Genomic DNA, 21,388 nt, shown 5'->3' on the forward strand with positions numbered 1-21,388 from the left:
GAAGGCTCTGAGGGATGAACAAGGAGTTGTGTGCCGGTTCCCCAGCAGCTCACTTTATGTCTAAATACGGATTTATATTGGCCAACAGCAGCTCTAGGAGCCCCCTTTGAACTGACTTATGAGAACTAAGGAATGAGACATGTAAGAAAAGTCTATCAGGTCAGCAGTTGAATGACTGGGTGGGTGGGAAATACGTTGATTGAGTATCTATGGGTGAGCTATGTGCTAACATAAATACTTAATACATAACATATTATGTATTAGAAGTAAAATCATAGTAAAATACCAGAAACTTTAGCAGGGCCTCAAATATAACTCTCACAGTAGTAGCTTAAGAAATTTGAGTTTATGAATATTGCATTCTTACATAAATCTATGTATCTTGCATCCAATGTGACACTTCTTTGCCTATTTCCTATCATTTGTATTTACCTGATCTCCTCTTAATGGAGGAGGCACACCCGTACCGCTCATTAAAAAACGCTTGGAAGATGGCCACACACAACGGCTGAAGCATCAGCGTCTCTCAGCGGGGGAGGGGCCCCCTCAGGGTGCTCAGTTTTGCTGCCCAGCTGCTCATGTGCCACCAAGTCACTGCATTGGGTTCTTGACTTACTAGGGTGTTTACTTACTAACTTATGAAAGTATGTACGTATGTATTTCAAGTAAGATTTTCTGATGTCATTAGACATTAAAAATATTGACAAATGTATTTTACTGATCATTGTCAGAAATGTGCTGTTAACACACGCAGAAGGGTTTGTGGATACAGGGAAAGGATTTAGCCCTTTGAGAGTTGTCCTGGCAAGATTCTGTGAGAGCAGGCCAAGACGCTGCTTAGCACATCTGCAAAGCAGCTATTTTGAGAACAAAATCCCAAATATATCATTTGTTAATTGGTGACTCAAAAAGCCTGACAACAATAAAGAAGTCATCATGACTTTTGTTTTTTTGTTTTTTAAAGACTTTATTTATTCATTTGACAGAGACAGACAGCCAGCGAGAGAGGGAACACAGCAGGGGGAGTGGGAGAGGAAGAAGCAGGCTCCCAGCGGAAGATCCTGACATGGGGGTCGATCCCAGAACGCTGGGATCACGCCCTGAGCCGAAGGCAGACGCTTAACGACTGCGCCACCCACGACTGCGCCACCCAGGCACCCCCACATGACTTCTTGATCAGAGCTTTGTGACAGTGGCCATAGAACTCAGGGAAAAACAGAAAATTCAGATCCCCCAAATTCCATACTTTGAGTGGAGCAAAGTCCGGCTGGGTTTCTTGAGTGTGTTTTGTTCGTCGTGGAATGCGGATAGAGGTTCCTCGTCTCTCCATTGTTTGTCTAGGGCAGGCCATTCATACTTCTACCCTGGTGCCTCGCCGGTGTCCAGCACAGGGTGAGTACCTAATAACTGGGTTCTGTGTTACACTCGGCATTTGCTGGCTTGCCCACTTCTCACTGAAGTGGAATACAGCCTGGATCCCAACTGCAGTTTGGTTTCGTTTGTTTAGAGCAGAATAAACTTCCTTGAGACTTTTTCAGCCTGACTGTGGTAAACAGTCACTAAAGTTGGCAGAAGAGATGAGGCCTACTTAATCGCTGTACAAAGGTGGTTTTCAATCCCGTTGCCGGGTGACAGGCAGGCCTGGGCTGGCCGAAGGGCTGGCTACATCCCCAGTGTTCCAGTAGGTGGCACTCCCGTTCTCTCTCTGTCGAAGCGGCAGCCGTGGCGCGGAGGCTGTGGGTTTGGGCAGGCGGAAATGCAAATCGTCAACTCAAAGTAGCTCTGTGGGCAAGCAACAGGACAAACCCATTATCAGTGCGGTGGCAGCTGCTGCCGTCTGTCCCTGCTCGCGGGCGGTTTCAGAGTAAAGGCCTCTGGAAGAGCTGACTGGGAGACTGGAGACGAGGAGCAAAGCCACCGCCTAAAATAAGCGGGTTAGGAGTCAGTTATCTGCTTCCCTGCAGACAGTCGGGTCCAGGAGCAGCTTGGAGGCTGAGGCCAGACTCCAGGCAGGCCCTTCCCTCCCGTAACAGCTCTGGAAAATCTCATCAAAATGCCCACCTCTCTAAAACCTCATCTTGGAATCAAATTAGTAAAAATCAAGAATATCTTGAACTACTGACAGAATTGTACTATTTGTACCTTTGTGTGGGCTTTTCCTGGTCAGTCTTGATTTCTGATGTTCTTATTGCTGATACAAGAGTACTAGCCGATGTCAGACAGTACCTCTGCTTGGGGTTTAGAAAATATGGACACCATAATTACCCTACATTTTCTGGACTGTGTTCCCTCACAAATTCATATGTGAGATCCTAGCCCTCAGTGTGGTGGTATTAGGAGGTGGGGCCTTTGGGAGGTGATTGGGTCATAACGGTGGAGCCCTCATGAATGTTTAAAAAAGAGGCTCCGGAGAGCTTTCTTGCCCCTTCTGCCATATGAAGACACTGTGAGAAGATGGCCATCTATGAACCAGGAAGCGGGCCCTCACCAGACACTGAATCTGTCAGCACCTTGATCTTAGACTTCCCAGCCTCCGGAAGTATGAGAAATACATTTCTGTTGTTCTTAAGCCACTCAGTCTATGATAATTTTTATAGCAGCCTGAAGGGACTAAGACAATCAACAATGTGCTCCAACCCCTTCCATCTAATTCAAACCTATTAAACTTTTATACGAAGTGATGGGAAACCATGAGTTATTGGGATCTGGTTGTTGCTAGTCTCTTAGTTTACGGGAGGAAAATCTTTCATGTTAGCAAATCCTTACCCACTGTAAGAGAGAGGCTGTAGTTGCATCTCTTTAAAATGTAAGTGGATACAAAGCAACTTCTCAGAGAGATGAATCCACAGGTGGATTGTCTGACAAATGCCTGGCACATACATTGCCACCACCCTCTTTTGGGGAAGCATCATTAATTTCTCATGGCACACTTTCCTGCTGGACCAGTTGTGGCCTCAGACTCTTTGGCACATGGGTTAAAACTTATTTTCTCACTTCAAACCATGGTTGATCTTTAATATTTTCATTATATTATTATAACAAAGGTCAAAATATTAGCTAAAACAAAATAGATCCCCCATGGTTGATTCTTACAAGAAACAGAAACTCCAGGGACACAAAGTCATCGGGAATCATTTAATTTGAGAGCTCAAAGGAAATACGATAAATCTCCAGAATCTCAAGAAAATGAAATTGATGCTCAAAAAACAAGCTGGGTGGGAATTCTACTTCTGGTGAAGGTGGAATCACTTGTTATAGGGTGATCTTCCCTCCAAGAGCAACTAGAAATGCTGGAGAAAATACATACAGCATCTGTTTGAAGGCATTGGAGAGCTACCTGGGAAGCAAAATTTTGAGAGGACAAGGTCCTCAAGAGAAGGAAGACAACAACAGCAACAACAACAACAACAACAAAAACAAAAAACCCCAGAGAAATGAAGTGACATTGAGCTTGGTTTTCCCCTCCAGGTACTTGCAAATATCCAAGCTGTGGTTGAGATGCTGAGAACCTCAGTAAAGCTTCCTGCAGTTTTATGAAGTATCAGAAACAAAAACTAGAGTTTAACATCAGCCAATGATTTAGGGTCCTTGCAAACACTCCAGGCTTTTGGTTGGGACCCTTAAATGACTACACCATAAGCCATAAGAAATAGATGACTCTTTTAAAAGGCAGAAGTTCAACTTCAAATCACTTCAATTTATGGTTGGATGAGGTAGTCTGCTGCACCTTAACCGCCTGTTTGAAGCATAAATAAGCTCCCTTCAGGAAGATGACACTATCCAAAACTTTATTTTTCAAAAAAATTTTTAATAGAAAATGTCCTGCATCCAAACAGAAATCATCCAGTATATCTCAAGGCAAAATTATTAAAAACCAAGGAGGAAACCCTGAAGAGATCCAGATATTGCAATGATCAGGCAAAGATATTAAAATAATTGTGATTAGTATGTTCAAGAATTTAAATGATGAGATAGAGAATTGCACAGGAAACTAAAAACAAATGGAATATCTAAATTTGACCATTCATATCTAATATCTAAGAACTCAATAGAGTGCTTTAACATGGCTTAGATATAGTTGAAGAGAGAAATCATAAAGTGGAAGATGAATCAGAGGACATAGAAAGGGACTGGATGGAGTTCAATGTACTAAGGTTTTGCTTTGGCCAGGAAATAGTAAATATAATACTATTCATTAGACTTAGTTAAAGGTGAATGTTGAAATCTCTATGGTAACCACTAAAAGCTTAATGAAAGATTGTATAATTAAAAATAGTTGACCAAGGGGGGAAATGGGGTGATAAAAATAACAAACATTCATAGTCCAGAAGAAGATATGGAAAGAAAGGGGAAAAAAAAGTAACACAAAGTAGATGGAACAAATTTAAAACGAATAGCAAGATAGTGAGTTTAAATGTATATATAGCAGTTATAACATTATATCTAAAGGTATAAAAAATTCCTTTAAAAGACAAAAATGGTCAGATTGGACAAAACAAAATAAAAAACCAAAACAAAACTCAATGTTGTGCACAAGTGCATGGTGCAAATTACAAGAATTCAGGAAAGTTGAAAATAAAAGGATGGAAGAAGATACTGCATGTATATATTAACCACATGAAAGCTCAGTTACTTATATATCAGACAAAGTAGACTTTAAGGCAACAACCATTACTAAAGATAAAAAAATATATTTCATAATAATGAAATGTTCATTCCAACATAAGGATATCATAATTATACACCTAGTAAGATACAAGGCAATACTTGAAGAACAAACTGGAGAAATATAAAAATATGCAATTGTATTAAATAAAAACTTTAAAAAATGTGCAATTGTAGTAGGGTATTTTAACACACTTCAGTAACCAATAGAGCTAATGACCTAAAAAATCAATAAGTTAAACAGGATAAAGATTTGAACAACATGATCAAAAAACTGACCTATTTGGTCTATATAGAACATTACACTCAACAACTCCACGTGGAATACTTGTCAAAATTGACCATATGCTGGGCTATAAAGTTTCAACAAATTTCAGATAAATTGAATCATATAGAATATGGTTTATGAGAATTAAGCTATTAATTCAAAGGTAAAGATAAATAGAAAATGTTCTGTTTAGAAATGAATCAATATACCTTTAAACATATGTCAAAGAAAAATATTGGAAATTAGAAAATAATGTTGAATGGTAATAAATACAATAGATCAAAACTCGTGGGATGCAGTTGAAAAGCCATTTTAGGTAGTTTTAAATACATATGTAAGAAAAGAAAGGAAGAAAATTGGTGATCTAAACATCTATCTCAAGGGATTAGAGAAAGATCAGCCAATTAAACATCAAGAAATTGACACAAATTAATGAAACAGAAAACAAAATGTATAATAGAGAAAATAAAATGGGTAAAACCAAAAGCCAATAGTTGGTTCTGTGAACACTATACTATAATTAATAACACTCAGGTAAGACTAATAAAAGACATGGAGAGAAGACATAAATCACCACTATCAGGAGTAACAAATACTACAGATACTGCAGAGTTTAAAAAAATGTAAAAGTATATCATGAACAATTTGTGCCAATAAATTTGAAAATCTAGATGCAAAGGATTAATTTCTTGAAAAATACAGCACCCAATAGTTGATACAAAAAATGAGCAAATCTATTAAAGAAAATTAAATCTCTAACTTAAATATCAGATAGCTTAACCAAAGAATTCTTTTAAACATTTAAGGAAAGAAGAACATTTACCATACTCAAATTCTCCCAAAGAAAAGAAAAGTAAAGAAACTTCCCAGCTCATAATGAGGACATTATAAGAGAACTAAGATTAATTAAAATTAACCCCTTTCATGAACATAGATACAAAAACCCTAAACAAAATATTAGCAAACAAAATCCAAGAACGTGAAAAGGATATTACTTCATGACCAAGTTGAGTTTATTCCAAAGTTAATGTAACATTTTAAATAAATGTCACTTTAAATATCATTCACAAAACACCAAATTAAACCTAATGAAAATGAGCAAACACACCAGAAAAAGATAAAATATTACTGAAAAATAATCAAAGAAACATAAATAAGTGGAGATTTTTACCACATTCATGGATTAGAAAACTCAATATCATAAAAATATCAATTCTTCCCAAACTGATTTATCAATTAAATTCAATCCTCATGAATCTCAGCATGTGCGTGTGCGCACGTGTGTGTAGATAAACTGGTTCTAAATTACACATGGAAATAAAAAGTTTAAGACTAGCCAACACTATCTTGAAGAACAACAAGATTGGATTATTGCTTTTAAAGACTTATTATAAAGCTACAGTATTCTGCCTCTGAATCTAATAATATACTATATGTTAATTAACTGAATTTAAATTAAAAAAGAGCTATAGTAATTAAAACAATATATTGGTGTGAGGAAAAACAAATAAATCAGTGGTACAGAATGGAGAATCTAGAAAAAGACCTACCCACAAATGGACGTTCAGTTTTTGACTAAGAGAACATTAAAAAGGCAGTGGAGGGAAATGTTTTGCTTAAATAAGTGGTGCTTGATGAATGGCCTATCCATTTAGAAAAAAATTATTCTGACCCTCTATGTCACTTTCTCCTCAAAAATTAATTTTGGGTAGATTGTTGATCTAAATGTAAAAGGTAAAAGAATAGAGCTTCTGGAAGATAACATGAAAGAACAGCTTCATAATTTTGAGGTTAAGAAAGATTTCTTAGGAAACACATGAATTTGCCAAAAAGGTAAAGATTGATAAATTGGACATCATTAAATTGAAAAATTCTGTTTATCAAAATGTATCATTATGAGAATAAAAGCCACAGAGTAGAAGAATTTGTCATTATATTAATTAATAAGTCTTTCTAGAAGTATACAGAACTTTACAAATGAACAAGAAAAAGCCACATGACTCAATATGAAAAAAAAGAGAGGGCTTAGAATCATGAATGTGTGTATCACAAAGGGGCTCTCCCCACTTGGCCAATAAAACTGTAAGAAAAGATGGCTCAACCTCATTAGTTATCCAGGAAGGGCAAATTTAAGCTATGGTGAGATACTACACACACCCAACTAGCTAAAGTTAAAATGGCTGATGATCCCAGGAGGAGGACAGGGAGCAACTGGAACTCTCACATGCTGGTAGTTGAAATAATTGGTACAATCTCTTTGGAAGACTATTTGGTATATGCCATATAACCCCACAGTTTCTTGAAGTATACACTTAGGATATGTCACAGCAACATTATTTGTAGTAGCCAATAATTGGAAACAATTTGAATGTCAGTCAACATTAGAAAGGATAGATACATTGTGGTGTAGTGCTACAATAGATTACTAAATGACAATGAAAATGAAAGAACTACTCCTCCAAGCGTAACATGGATGAAGTTTATGGACACAGTTTGAGCAAAAAAAAAAAAAAAAGGCAGACACAAAATAATACTTTTATAAAGTAAAAAACAAAAGAACACACACACAGGCAAAAACAAATCCATGTTATTCATCGGGGGTGGTTTCCTCTGGAGAGGATGGTGGGAGTGGTGATGGAGAAGGGAAGGGGAATTTCTACAATGCTGGGCGGTGTTCTATTTCTTGATCTGGGTGGTGGATTACATGGAAGAATTTACATTGTACTAGTTCATCATTTTTGCAATAAAAAACCTCGAAAGAGAAGCTGAAAAATTACAGTGAGGAATGAGATTTTTAAAACATTTCAATATATATTCAGTTATTATGATTTTAAACTCTTTCTTTTTGGTGTGCCACACTTCACCTCTTTGAACTTCTCCTCGTCTTTGTAACTCAGAGCTCTTTGATTGCGAAAGACAGCAACCTGATTCACATCCTCTTAACAAAAAGGGAAACTGTTTGATCGAAAAGACCAACTGGATCCAGGGCCCACATAGGGTTACCAGGCTTGTGTTCCTCCTCATCTTTCGACTCCATTCATTCCCTCTGGACTTTATCCTGCACATGGACTATCTCCATGTGGTCAGCAGAATTCCAGAAGAAAGAACCAACAGTTCGATTAGCCTGGACCCTCCGTGGTGAATTTAGGCATGCTGGATTGGAGGGTTTTCAGCGCCCACGAACCCCAAGATAACATATGAGCAAAAACAGTACAGTTGCCATGAAGCAACGGCAGCTTCAAGATAAGTCAAATAACCTCCTGCCCTTCTTCAAGCAGATTGTTGTTCCAGAAGCACCTCTGTGGAAACCCTGGAGCTGTCACTGGCTGAACTAAATACTGTATCAAGTGTTCTGCTGCTTAGGCCCAGCCCTGAGGCTGGGTCTGGCTAAGGGGCTTAGGATTCTCTGATTGATGGCCCCATCCAGATTGTATGTATCCGGGGCACAGTGCTTCCTCCAAGGAAGAGATGCAGGTAGGCAAGAGCCATATGTTTGTTTTTGCCAAACAATGTTTATTTTTGCACATTAGAAAAATTGAGTACATATTGCCAAATTGCCCTTCCAAAGAACTCTTACAAGTGGACAAGAAAAAGATGACCCAATATTGTACCGACAATTTTTTAAAAAGATTTTATTTATATTAGAGAGAGAGAGCATGAGCAGGGAGAGGGGGGTGGGAGAAACAAACTCCCCACTGAGTGGGGAGCCCAACTTGGAGCTCATTCTCAGGACCCTGGAATCATGACCTGAGCCGAAGTCAGACGTTTAACCGACTGAGCCACCTAGGCACCCCCGTACCAACAGTTTTTGAGTGTATCCATTTGCTCTCATCCTCGCTAAAATGGAATATTATGAATATTTAAATTTTTGTCAGTCTAACGGGCAAAAGTGATAGAATATCTCCTTTTTTTTTTTTAATTGGCCTCATGTGTTTTGGTCATTTGCAATTCTTCTACTATGAACTGCCCATCATATTTCATACCAGTGGTATGCAAATGGGGGATGCATGGTGGGAGTGATCATCTCTGGAAGGGAGGACAGCTTTCCACTGGTGTTATTCAGGACTGCTGCGCAGGGTGGCAGTAAAAAGCAGACTGGCTAGTAGTTGGTTTCATTACTGTTTTTAAATTCTCTGTAGACACTGCCCAGCCCCTCATCACCTGCAGCCGGGTAGGCTGCTCCCCTGGCCTCTCCCACCTTCTTCTGGGTTGTTTGTCTTCTCTTACTGCTTTCTGTGATTTCTGTTTGTATCCTGGATATTAATGCTTTGTTCTATTTGTTGTGACTGTTTCTTCCCATTCTGTTGTTGTTTCAAATTTTGTTTATGTTTAGTTGTTTTGTTTCCTTTAACTTTTGAAGATCGTCAGTTAACTTGCATGGCAGGCAATTAATTTGTTATAAAAAGCTTTCACTCTCTTTCCATTTGATATTGCTTTAAATTACTCCCAGACTGATTTGGAGGATTTCTGGATCAGTTTTCTAATAATGGGCAAGGGAGAAGCCAGATGGCTCAGCTATGACAACACAGCTAGTCAGTGCTAGATATTTTGGGAGATGAATTATATCACAGCAAAAAAATCTCTCTGCACAGGGATGAGTCATGGGCATGACTGATTGGCTGGTAGCATCTGCAATCAACTCTGGTTTGCTACCTCCATTTATGATTAAAGCATAAATGGATTGGGCACTTCCTCTTTGGTTTTTAATTCAGAGAAACATTCTTAATATTCAGGGGCTTGGTTTCAGCTAGATGATAGTTTAGTAAAAGTATCTATCTATCTATCTGCCATATACATATTTGGCAGAGACTATGACTCTGCCTCCAGGGATCCCAACTTTGTTAGAAATAGTGGTCATGTGAGGATCTCCTCTCTTACTTAGAAAGACAAGAATCAAGTTGGCCTGTTTGCTATTACTTCCTGTGTTCACTGCTCACGCTGTGGCTGGTCTATGTGAAGAATAGCACTGAGAATTTCTCAAGACATACCTGTAGCCTTGCCTGAGGATGAGAGTTGTGAATTCGTGGGGTCTATCAGCTGAGGCTGGTAGAGTGTGCAATTATTTCATGACTAGCTGCCCCTGCCCCTGCAGCTTCACCCCCCTGCCTGTTTGCTTAGAAGGCAGATTGTCAGCCAAAAAAGAACGAGCCTTATGCCACTGTAAACAAAAGAGGATTAGTCATGCGAACAAAAGTCTGCAACAAGACATGATCCCATGAAAAACAAGCTAGGCACACGACTCACATCACATCTGTGGTATTGAGCTTTTCAGTTCCCAGTCTTCTCACACACACACACCATAAACTCACATACAACTACACACACTTACATAGGCTCATGTCAATTTTTTATGCATGAATACTGTCACTTATAATTGTAAACATTCACATAGAACTATATGCATATGACACACATAAAACTATGCACATATACTGGCACATATCACACACATATGCTCATACGAACCCTCACAGGTATGCACTCATATACATTCACACAAATAACTACACACACATTCCATAAGGCCTTCCTTCTTGACCAGGAACACAACTTTTCCACTTGGAGATCTGGGTACCATTCGTGATAAAAATGTTGCTGGGGGTCACCATCCTGCTTTCTGGTTGCAGAACATTTAGGGGGACATGGGGCCTCTCAGCATCTCTTGCAGTCCCTTCCCTTGGTACTGAGTCCCCAGGAATCCTCAGGCTCAACCAGGCATTCTGGTCTTGAGCAGATAGAGTCAAGTTATGGATGGTCCTGAGATCCTTTAGTCTTGTAACCACTTCATCCTAGCAGTGCCTAGCACAGACCCTTATACATAGATAGTCGTCAGGATTTGTTGAAGAAATCCAAGAATTTGTGATTTCCTCCTTAATACTGCTTCTAATTTTTAAAATTAAAATCATTTCTTTTATTTGGGTAATATTTTGTCTCTTCCCCCTTGCCTGACTTTTAATAGAAGTGCCCAAGGTGATGTGCAGATCTCTTAGAATAAAACTCTCCCTGGGGAGTGGAAAGCCCTATATCACTTCGTAAGTCTCTTGAGGATTTAATCAGAGATGCCAAAACCCTCAGACATAATCTAATCTAAAGCTCTCATTTAATAGGTGAATGAACTGAGGTCCAGAGATGTTAAGTTATTTTTCCAAAGTCACCCAGTTAGGGACTAGGGACTCCATGGCCTGATTCCTGGACTCGTGCTATCCCACACTTTTCACCTTGCTTCAATGTAAGTGATTTTATTCCAGGGAATAACTTCTTGATAAGAATGTTAAGAAAACAAGTGACTGAACATGAATTTCTTTACACAGAGCATTACAATAGTCTGTGAGGGATTATACCAGTTTGGGCAGAACTTTGCTATATTCTAATAAATCTAGCCTGTGATATCACAGCTGACGTATGTTTAATCTCATGACTTTGGGCTCAATGAAAGGCATCCTTCTTGTGATATTCCTATACATTTGAATCCTGACTTTCAAATTTTCTTAGTCTATGGGATCTCTGAGTATTCCATGGCTGGTTGCATCTGCCTGGTAGATATTAGATCAATCTCAGGTTCACATCGGTTTTTAGCCTGGCCCTATTTAATAGATATGCTACAGCTAATGTTGGTGACCATCATTTCATTAGAGCAACAAAGGCACTAACTGTCTCATCAATGTCAAATAGCATAGATTTATTTTAGAACATTGACCTTTATTTAGCCAATGCTATGATTGGTGGTGGTATCATATGTTTTTTGTCACCTCATAAACCAGAGATTAACCCTTTCTCTTATTTTCTCAGTTACTGCATTTGAATGTCTGTAGAGTCAGTGATTCATTTATTGCTTTTTTGAGCTGTGTTAAGTTCACTTTAACTATATCCAGATTTATTTGGAAATGTGTATACTTGTGGCGGAACGTCCAAGTGCAATGCACAGCACGACTTTTCCAAACAACACACGAGAATGCTGTGTATTTGTATGTGCATAGTCCTGTTTATTCTATACATAACATAATATGCTTCCATGTTTATATGGTAAAGTGTATGAGATTTGAATACATAGTGTAAATACTCAAATATGGGAGCAGTTAATAGCTATTACTCCCAGTTGAACTACTGTTCCCTTCCGCAAAGACAAACTCACATCATATTAAATAAAAAAGATAGATGATATAAAATGTATGATGATAGAGCAAATGCTGACCCTGGTTAAGTTAGGGTGATGGCGGGGGTGCCTGGGTGGCTCAGTCGTTAAGCGTCTGCCTTCGACTCAGGGCGTGATCCTGGCATTCTAGGATCAAGCCCTGCATCAGGCTCCTCCGCTGGGAGCCTGTTTCTTCCTCTCCCACTCCCCCTGCTTGTGTTCCCTTTCTCGCTGGCTATCTCTCTCTCTGTCAAATAAATAAATAAAATCCTTAAAAAAAAAAAGGGGTGATGGAATTAGGCGTAATTGTCTCTTCTCTCTCTTTTCTACATGTCATATGATGTAATTTTATTTTTTATTTTTTACTGAAAAGAATGCATTTATTATTTCCTTAAAAAAAAAAAGGGGTGATGGAATTAGGCGTAATTGTCTCTTCGCTCTCTTTTCTACATGTCATATGATGTAATTTTATTTTTTATTTTTTACTGAAAAGAATGCATTTATTATTTTAGAAGAAAGGCAAACAAGAAGAAAAACAATAAAACAACCACACTGAGAAACGTGTCTGTAAGAAGCTGCTGGGAGAAGCTGTATTAATGCCAATATGGCCTTGCCCTCTGGTGGCGTCTCGCTTTCACAAAAGGGCCCACCGATTCATTTTTGTATGAGCTCTCAGACTGAAAGTCTCTTTTTGTCTCTTCTTTCCCTCTCTTAACATAATGCATTTTTACTTGGCTTCTGTGGTGGTTTTGTGTTATTTGACATAAAATGTCATACTGACTGTCAGCACTGAAATAAGGAGTTTTATACCTTGGTATGTTTTAACTATGACATGAGGTAATTGAACGTTATATCACTTTGTAAAAAATTTATCTCGCTTCTTATCTCCTGGTAGCATGAATCAGCTTCTGTGGATAAATTTTATGCCATGAATCAATGAACCTGTAGGTTTATTTTGCTAATTAAGTGTTTCTATCAGGTATCCTTATTTATACAGGAAATGGCTTCTTCTCATAGTTTGTCCTTGTCAGGAAAGGTAATATAGTAATAGCCTTTGGAAATACAGGTGTAAACTCACTGACAGGAACAGCATCAAATCTAGGACAGATTTTGTACATGTGTGTTTATGTGTGTGTGTGTGTGAACATTCACACACATGTATACAGCAGCAACTAGTACTTGTAGAACTTCTCTCGGTATACCACCAAGGAGACTTCACTTCAAGTATGGAAGATACGACTTCACAGGACTGAGAAAAATCTTTAGTAATATCACTTACGAATGCTTCTATTCAAATGGAATGCCCTCATAGTTGATCTAATGATGACTTTAATTTTTAGGTCATAAAGTACAGAAATATAAATGGTTTAAACCTTGTAAAAATTTACCCATATACCCTACTTGCACCCTAAATCTTACTTGCTAATTTACAATGGCAACAAGTTTTAGAGACCAGAGTCATCATTTTTATTTCCTATCTTCTTTTAAGGAATTCTTTACATTTTATGTAAGCTCTACACGCAACGTGGGGCTTGAACTCATGACGCCAAGGTCAGAGTCTCATGCTCTTCTGACTGTGCCATCAGGCACCCCAATTCTTTACATTTTAAATTACTTTTATTTTTCCTAAGTACTGGATTTAACTGCTGGTTAGAGGAGAAGGGGCTAGGGACATTTTCCTGAAATGATTTCTCCTCTAACGATATCTTAGTCTTATTGAAAAGCAGCTTCAATTTTGGAGCAAATACATAATACTTTATTATCTCAAAAAAAAAAAAAAAGAGAATGAGAGAGCTATTTTAAAAATGTGTATCTATACCAGGCAAAAAAGAGCAAAAATAGCCTTAAGGGCAGGGTTTGATCTTTTTTCCATTTTAGCTAAATAATTCTCTTCTCCCAGCATACTAGGAAAAGCTTTGTTCAAGAGCCCCTCCTAGATCCATATAGACTGGGAAGAGAGAACAAGCAAAAGGCAGAACCGTCAGGCCTCTTAGGGATCTTACTAGAGAAACTGTTGGAGAGTTAGAAGGACCGGGTAGAAGTAAAATGAGCTGACACCTTCCACACCTGCTCCCTTACTCCTCCGAGTGTTTCTGAGAGCTCACATGGCAGAGAAACCTGTGGAAACAGTCTCACTGGAGACCGGCACCGAAGAGAAACATTGGCCATGTGATCGCTGTCTGCTGGCAGCTGAGGGCCAGGCAGAGGAGCTGGGCTTTTGCTCTCTCATTAGTTCTGGGCAGTCATGTTCTGTTTCTCTTCTTTCCCTCCTTCTCTTTCTCTCACCACACACACACACACACACACACACACGCACACACCAGGGTGTTGAAAGTCTTCATTACATGTACATTCTACTCAGAGACCAAAAATGTAACCAACAACAAAATAAAGCCATAATCTTTGTTCGGTAATATTGACACATGGAAGTGACAAAAGTAGGCATTCGGGAAGAGAAGTAACTTCAATAGATACATAAATTAGAGCTATTTAATTCAGAAAACAGTGCTGGTGTTTCTGGAAAGTAGACATGGCATCTCTAGACAGAGTTACATGAACTTGATAAAGAATAGAAATTCCTTATTCTCTCAGGTCTTATGAGTTATTGTTATAATTAGTAAGGCCGAATTTTAACACAAAGGACTATAATAAAACATTCTTTGAATATTAAAATAATCCTTCCAGAGCCTATATTAAGCTTTGCAAATTTTAGGCAAGGTATTGCATTGAAACTCGGCCCAAGATATACACAGTAGTGAGTAACGTGTTGCTGTGAAAGTTTTTGGATGAAAAAAAAAAAGAACTTTGGGTATTAGAATATTTGATTTACCGGATTTTGGCTCCTCTCCTGCCTGTTTCTCTTCCGAGGAACATTCAGACTGAGACTTTACTATGATTATCTAATCTTAACTCCGTTCTTGGAAGTTTAGCTTCTGTAAATAGTGGGAAAGGAGACCCTCCTGGATTGTTAATGGTGAGTATTTGGCTGTGAATTAAATGAATGTTTAAATCTCTTAAGATTTCCAGTAATGTTGAATTTGGCTGGATCGTCTGTGGTTATAATATTTCGAGCCTTTAAAAACCCATGGAAAAAAATAAATAAAAATACATGGGTTCCCAAATAGTGATAGGCTTTTTTTCCTGATTAGCATTTTGTTATTACCCTCACTGTCTACTTCAAACAAATTTTATGCAGTTTACAATTCTTGGAGCATATGGTTGCTGCCTACAAGTACTATGTGTTCCTTGGCAGACAGCCACCCACGACACTGAAGAATGGTTTTCTGGATGAAGAGTAGAGAATCTTGCTTTCAGCCATTTTTCTACTTAAATTCAACTTTGAAGGTAGGGCTTGGGTTAGACCCTTTTTTTTCCTTTTCTCCCTCCACTCCCCCTTCTTCTCTCCTTTGCCTTCCTGTCCTCCCATGCTTCCTGTTCCTTTGTTCCAGTCTCCCTCTGCCCTAAGTGGAGTAATTTATGCTGTCAGCTGTATTAGAGGTTCTTGTCCAGCAATGGTAACGTAATGCTCGTGTAGACAACCCCAGGGGTCTCTAGTTTTGCCTTCTTCTGCGTCCTTTCCTATTTTTCAGGACATTTCGAGTAGGACCCCTTTGGTTCTTTGTAGAGAATTCTGCAAAGCAGATAATGTGTTGGTTTGTATGCCTCATCACTCATATTGAGACCCTATGTGGCCTTCTGTTTTAGGAAAATAATAGCTTTTAGTTAGCAATAATTGAGATGAAGGCTGGGTATAATTTCCTGCAAAGTCTGGGGGGCAGGGGCAGTTTGAAAAAAGGGGCAGGTGCTTTGAGATTATAGATTAAAGCTGTGACAGCAAGAAGTGGTGGGAAAGAGAGAGCAGTAGATGACAGCAAGGAGAGAGAGCAGTAGATGACAGCAAGGGAACTGGGGACTTGGCAGGGTCAGGTGAACATTCTTTCTCAAGACTCCCATAGCACAGGAGTCAGGGGGCAAGAGCATAGCCTTGTCTCAGTCTGAGGGCCCTCAATCCCTCCATGCCCTGGCTCACTTCCCACTTCCGGTCCTTTCCGTGCAGGTAGCCATGACTGCTTGTCTCTCCATACAGGGTAGCAAGGCAATGTGCTGAGTCATGTCTGAGAGGCAGCTGGAAGATACGAGTGGTCTACAGCTGTGATTATTCCCCTCTTCTGTTTACGACCTCTTGTGGCACCCTCATGTCTATGTGTTTGCACACTTGCAATTGAACCCAACTGCTGTTCAGTCATTTGATCAGTTGGTTGGATTTATTGATCTACCATTGGTTCCTTGTTTTTGCCCAACATTACATGGCCTAAATACTTGCGTTCTGAACCTACTTCTGATTCATAGAGCATTAGTATACTCTCATCCCAAGCAAGTAAGAGATGATTTTTTTGATTACCATCTAAATATTTTGCATGAGAGAACTCCAAAAAGGGATTAAATATATGTGTTATATATATATATATATATATATATATATGCATAAACTCATATGTATATATTCACACATATGTATACATTCAGACATATATACATATATATACACACATACACACACACACATCCACATGTATGCATGTATTATGTATATGATGCTTAAATGGAACCTGGACATCCATTACTTACTATGGAACTTATTAAAACTATATAGGGAAATAAAATGAAACATCACATTTTCTGTATTTATATATTGTAGCGGAAGTCTTGAAACACCAAATCTTACTGTTGATTATGAAATTGAAATAAATACCATCTCAATGGAAAACTAATATGAATTTTCTATTTGTATATTTTGTGGCCATTTGGGAAAATTATACTATCAACCAGTGTTAAATAGAAAATCTCCAAATCAGTTATAAATTGAGAACAAATAACATAGGCCAAATGTGCTCTGCATAACATTTGAAAATGTCTTGATTCTGATTAAGTTTCTTCCCTTAGACATCCCTAGCCCTTAATGCCTTTTCAGAAGACAGTCTATTATGATGAAGACGTAACGTCAGGGAGAACAGCTTTGGAAGGCACCATGAGGCTTAGTCTACTCCTTCCAGGTTGGTGTCACTCACTTGGGGCCGCTGGGGCCCCACTGAGGCCCCTGCTGGCAGCCCCTCTGCTGCTGCTTCCAGTGGGGGCAGCTCCCTACTGGGGCCACATCCAAGCACCCCAGCTGAAATCTGCTCATCTGCCGAGGGGGGTGGAGTGGGGCCATTTGCCTCCATCGCTGGTAGCAAAGCCTCGGCTGGGGACTGCGGGGCCTGACTGGAAGCTTCTGCCTCTGACTTCTGGGGTAGCTGATCAGTCTGGGCTGTTGCAAGGAGACCCTGGTCTTGGGCCTCTGCTCCTGACCCCATGGGAGGATTCCCGGGCCTGGGGGGCAGTTCTGCCTCATGGCCTCCTTTGGCTTCTGCCTGAGGAGCTGGGGGAGGCAGGGAACTCTCTGAATGGCATAAAGGGCTCAGAGGGGATTGTTCCAGCTCCTTGAGGGCCGAGTCACCACTCCCTTGAGGACTGCTGAATTCTGGTTGGATTTCTTTGGCCTGGTCAAGGGTCAACTCTGGATGATGAATGACCATGAAGGCTGTGGCCAGATTTTTCACAGCACTTTGAACACTCTTGGCTTCCTCTGTATCAACCCCCACCCCCTCAGACACAGAGGACTCGGGCTCTTCATCGGAGGTGTGCTGACCTTGGTCATCCTTTTCAGGCTTTTTGGCGTCTCTAATTTTCTTGTAGAGTTCATTTCTCTCTTCTTGTAAAGCTCGACAGAGGTTCTCCAGCCTCCCGATTTTCATGACGAAGCACTCATATTCTTTAGCTCTCAGTGCTTTCTGTGATTTGAAAACAATAGAAAGCAAAAAAAAAAAAAAAAAAAAAAAAAAAAAAAAAAAAAAAAAAGCATAAAATAGCAAAGCAAAATTGCCAGGATGCTCCCTGGAGACAAGCAAAACCATTTTTCCAGGAATCTGTCTACCAGACTCTGGGGCCTGACCGCAGACTGGTGGCTGAACAGACACCTGGCTGGGGGCATCACTGCCATTTCTCCATTGTGTGTGAGACTCTGGTAGAATTTTAATCACTGTATCCTTTTCTTTGGGAGCAAAAGATGGCAGAGCCTTTCTCTGCTCCAGTCCAAGGCCTTCAAAATCTTAAAGTAGATGCATTTTCTGCTTCCAAGACTTAGAAGTCTTCCAGTGGCACAGTGCATGAGATGGCAGGGGACCTGGCTGTCAGGAATACCTCATCTAGTCTATAGATGAACTGCTGTCTGCTTATCCAGCGACTGTTTGATTTATGTTGGTGAATAATAAGCTCATCTCTGGAATTGGTTGCAGTTTGGGATGAATTGTTAGAACAGTAATTATAACGACAGAAACTCCCCACACACTAATTCATGATGCTGCTTGCTCAAACTGTTCAATTCTCCTCCTTTTCTGTAGAAATGTTGGTGTGTTTGTGCATGAAATCGTTCCTAGTCATCCTACTCCTCGCCCCCACCTTTGTGCTACTCTGTACCCTTTAAGACTTTTTTTATTTTTGAATTTTTTTTATGGTTAACATGGAGAGACTTTCTCCTGCAAACTCTGCCTCTCAGATCCATAGTCATGTATCTTTGGCTCAACACCTACAGGGCCTGACATAATGTCTGTAATGAAATGCCTGTTGGAAGAATTAAACAATACATCTCCATATCTGTCTATAAAGTAGTACCTACCCTGGGTGCTCGGGCTGGTGTCTTCTCTCATGTGTTCAAATCAACTCACTAATGTATTCTGCACCTGCTATGTGCCAGACACTGGGGAAATTCAAATACAAGTAAGACACTTGTCCTGTCTCTAAGGAGTGCAGTTGAGCAGGCATGGTGCTGATTTGAGGATAGCTTTGGACTCAGCAAGTAGGCATGTGCCTTAGGGTCACAAAGCTCTTTGTGAGTCCGGACCCCATTCTATTTTGCTCTAAGTATTTTGATTATAATTGCATATGTCACATCTCAGAAAAAAATCGGCTCTTTTTCAAAGATAATAATTGGTACTATTAGGTCATAATTATCTTCTGAGTACGAATATTTGGACTAGACAGGGGAAAATAGGCTGGGGGAGCCTTCTTACCTCTTCAATCATGTCTAGCAGAGCTTTGTTGCAGTTCTCAAACCGGGCTTTCCACGTGGCTGTGTCCTTCTCTAACTTCTTCATTTTCTTAGTTGTCTACAGAAATTCGAGCATTTTAATGTTAATCCCGAAGACTTAATATATCAAAAAAGCTATTAGTTCCATATGTGATGCCAAGAAAAGTCCTTTTGTTACTAGTTGCTGAAGCAAACAGGTCTGATGTCAAGGAATGAAGATCCTGTGGGGAGAGTCCTATTTATTTCTGAATTATCTAGGTTAGTGGTGAACAAACTTATTGGCACCAGAGCCAATTCAGGAAGAAGGAAGGTCCTTAGGTCCACCTTGTTTTGTCATTGCGTTTTCTTTAAAGTAAAAGTAGCTTTATTTAGTTGCAAGAATAAGCTTGCAATTTAGATTTTTTGTGTTATTGAATAGAAGACTATCGGTGAAAAGGCTGGATGGGCTCTTTAGCCATTAAGATGTTGATACTATCTGGGCACATCTGAGAAATGGCTACACAAAGGCAACTTTCTATTTTCTCAGTCTTTACATTTTTAAAAAAGTTCTTATTTAAATACTAGTAAGTTATCATACAGTGTAACGTTAGTTTCAGGCGTACAATATAGTGATTCAGCACTTTCATACAACACCTGCTGCTCATGACAGCAAGTGCCCTCCTTCATCCCCATCACCTATTTCACCCATCTCCCACACATCTCCCTTCTGGTAACCATGAGTTTGCCCTCTCTAGTTAAGAGTCTGTTTCTTGCTTTGCCTCTCTCTCTCTCTTTCTCTCTCTCTTTTTCCCCTTTGCTCGTTTGTTTTGTTTCTTAAATTCCACGTGTAAGCGAAATCACATGGTATTTGCCTGTGACTGACTTATTTCACTTACCTTAATACTCTTGAGCTCCATCCATGTTGTTGCAAATGGCAAGAGTTCATTCTTTTTTTTATGGCTGAGTAGTATTCCATTGCATATATAAATATACCACATCTTCTCCATCCAGTGGACGCTTGGGCTGTTACCATAATTTGGCTATTGTAGATAATGCAGGTATTTTTAGTATTTTTCTATTCTTTAAGCAAATACTTAGTAGTATAATTGCTGGATTATAGTGTAGCTCTATTTTTAACTTTTTGAGGAACCTCCATACTGTTTTCCACAGTGGCCATAACAGTTTGCATTCCCACCAACAGTGTAGAGGGTTCACTTTTCTCCACGTCCTCACCAACATCTGTTGTTTCCTGAGTTAAATTTAGCCATCCTGACTGGTGTGAGGTGATATCTCCTGGTAGTTTTGATTTGTATTTCTCTGATGATGAGTGATGTTGAGCATCTTTTTACGTGTCTGTTGGCCATCTGGATGTCGTCTTTGCAAAAATGTCTGCTCATGTCATCTGCCCATCTTTTGATTGGATTATTCATTTTCTGGGTGTTGAGTTTTAAAAGTTCTTTATATATTTTGGATATGACCCTTTAGCAGGTATGTCATTTGCAAATATCTTCTCCCATTCCATCGGTTATCTTTTAGTTTTGTTTATTGCTTCCTTCGCTGTGCAGAAGCTTTTTATTTTGATGTAATCCCAATAGTTCATTTTTTCTTTTGTTTCCCTTGCCGTAGAAGACATATCTAAGAAGCTTCTATAGCCAATGTCAAAAAAGTTACTGCCTGTGTTCCCTTCTAGGATTGTTATGGTTTCCGGTTTCACATATAGGTCTTTAATCCATTTTGAATTTATATTTGTGTATGGTGTAAGAAAGTGGTCCAGTTTCATTCTTTTGCATGCTGCTGTCCAGTTTTTCCAACACCATTTGTTGAAGAGATGTTCTTTTTCCCATTGGATATTCTTTCCTGCTTTGTTGAAGATTAATTGACCATATAATTGTGTGTTTATTTCTGGGTTCTTTATTCTGTTCTGTTGATCTATGTGTTTGTTTTTGTGCCAGTAACATACTGTTTTGATTACTACAGCTTTGTAATATAACTTGAAGTCTGGAATTGTGATGCCTCCAGCTTTGTTTGTTTGTTTTTTCCAAGATTGCTTTGACTATATGGGGTCTTTTGTGGTTCCATATAAATTTTAGGATTGTTTGTTCTAGCTCTGTGAAAAATGCTGTTGGTATTTTGATAAGGATTGCATTAAATGTGTATATTTGAGAGAGAGGGAGGGAGAGGGAGGGAACACAAGAGAGCACAAGCAGGGGGAACAACA

The 21,388-nt window shown here is 39.2% G+C and overlaps 1 protein-coding gene across 4 annotated transcripts in view; it reads right to left on the minus strand.

Moving 5' to 3' along the window:
• Positions 1–1,039: 1,039 nt before the first annotated feature.
• The window catches only part of TXLNB (taxilin beta), a 60,341-nt gene continuing 39,992 nt past the window's right edge, over positions 1,040–21,388 (minus strand). The window contains exons 9-11 of one of the 4 annotated variants that reach the window (XM_034669205.1): positions 19,175–19,270; positions 17,755–17,896; positions 1,040–1,734 (exon numbers count right to left, since the gene is read on the minus strand). In XM_034669205.1, the coding sequence (XP_034525096.1) occupies positions 1,613–1,734; positions 17,755–17,896; positions 19,175–19,270 (360 nt within the window). In that variant the 3' untranslated portion in view covers positions 1,040–1,612. Of the gene's footprint in view, positions 1,783–1,807; positions 1,922–16,828; positions 17,897–19,174; positions 19,271–21,388 lie in introns of those variants that run through there. The other 3 variants (XM_034669207.1, XM_034669206.1, XM_002912638.4) reach the window with 3 other exon arrangements.

Source organism: Ailuropoda melanoleuca, chromosome 10 (assembly GCF_002007445.2).
Source record: "Ailuropoda melanoleuca isolate Jingjing chromosome 10, ASM200744v2, whole genome shotgun sequence".
In the NCBI taxonomy this organism is placed as follows: domain Eukaryota; kingdom Metazoa; phylum Chordata; class Mammalia; order Carnivora; family Ursidae; genus Ailuropoda; species Ailuropoda melanoleuca.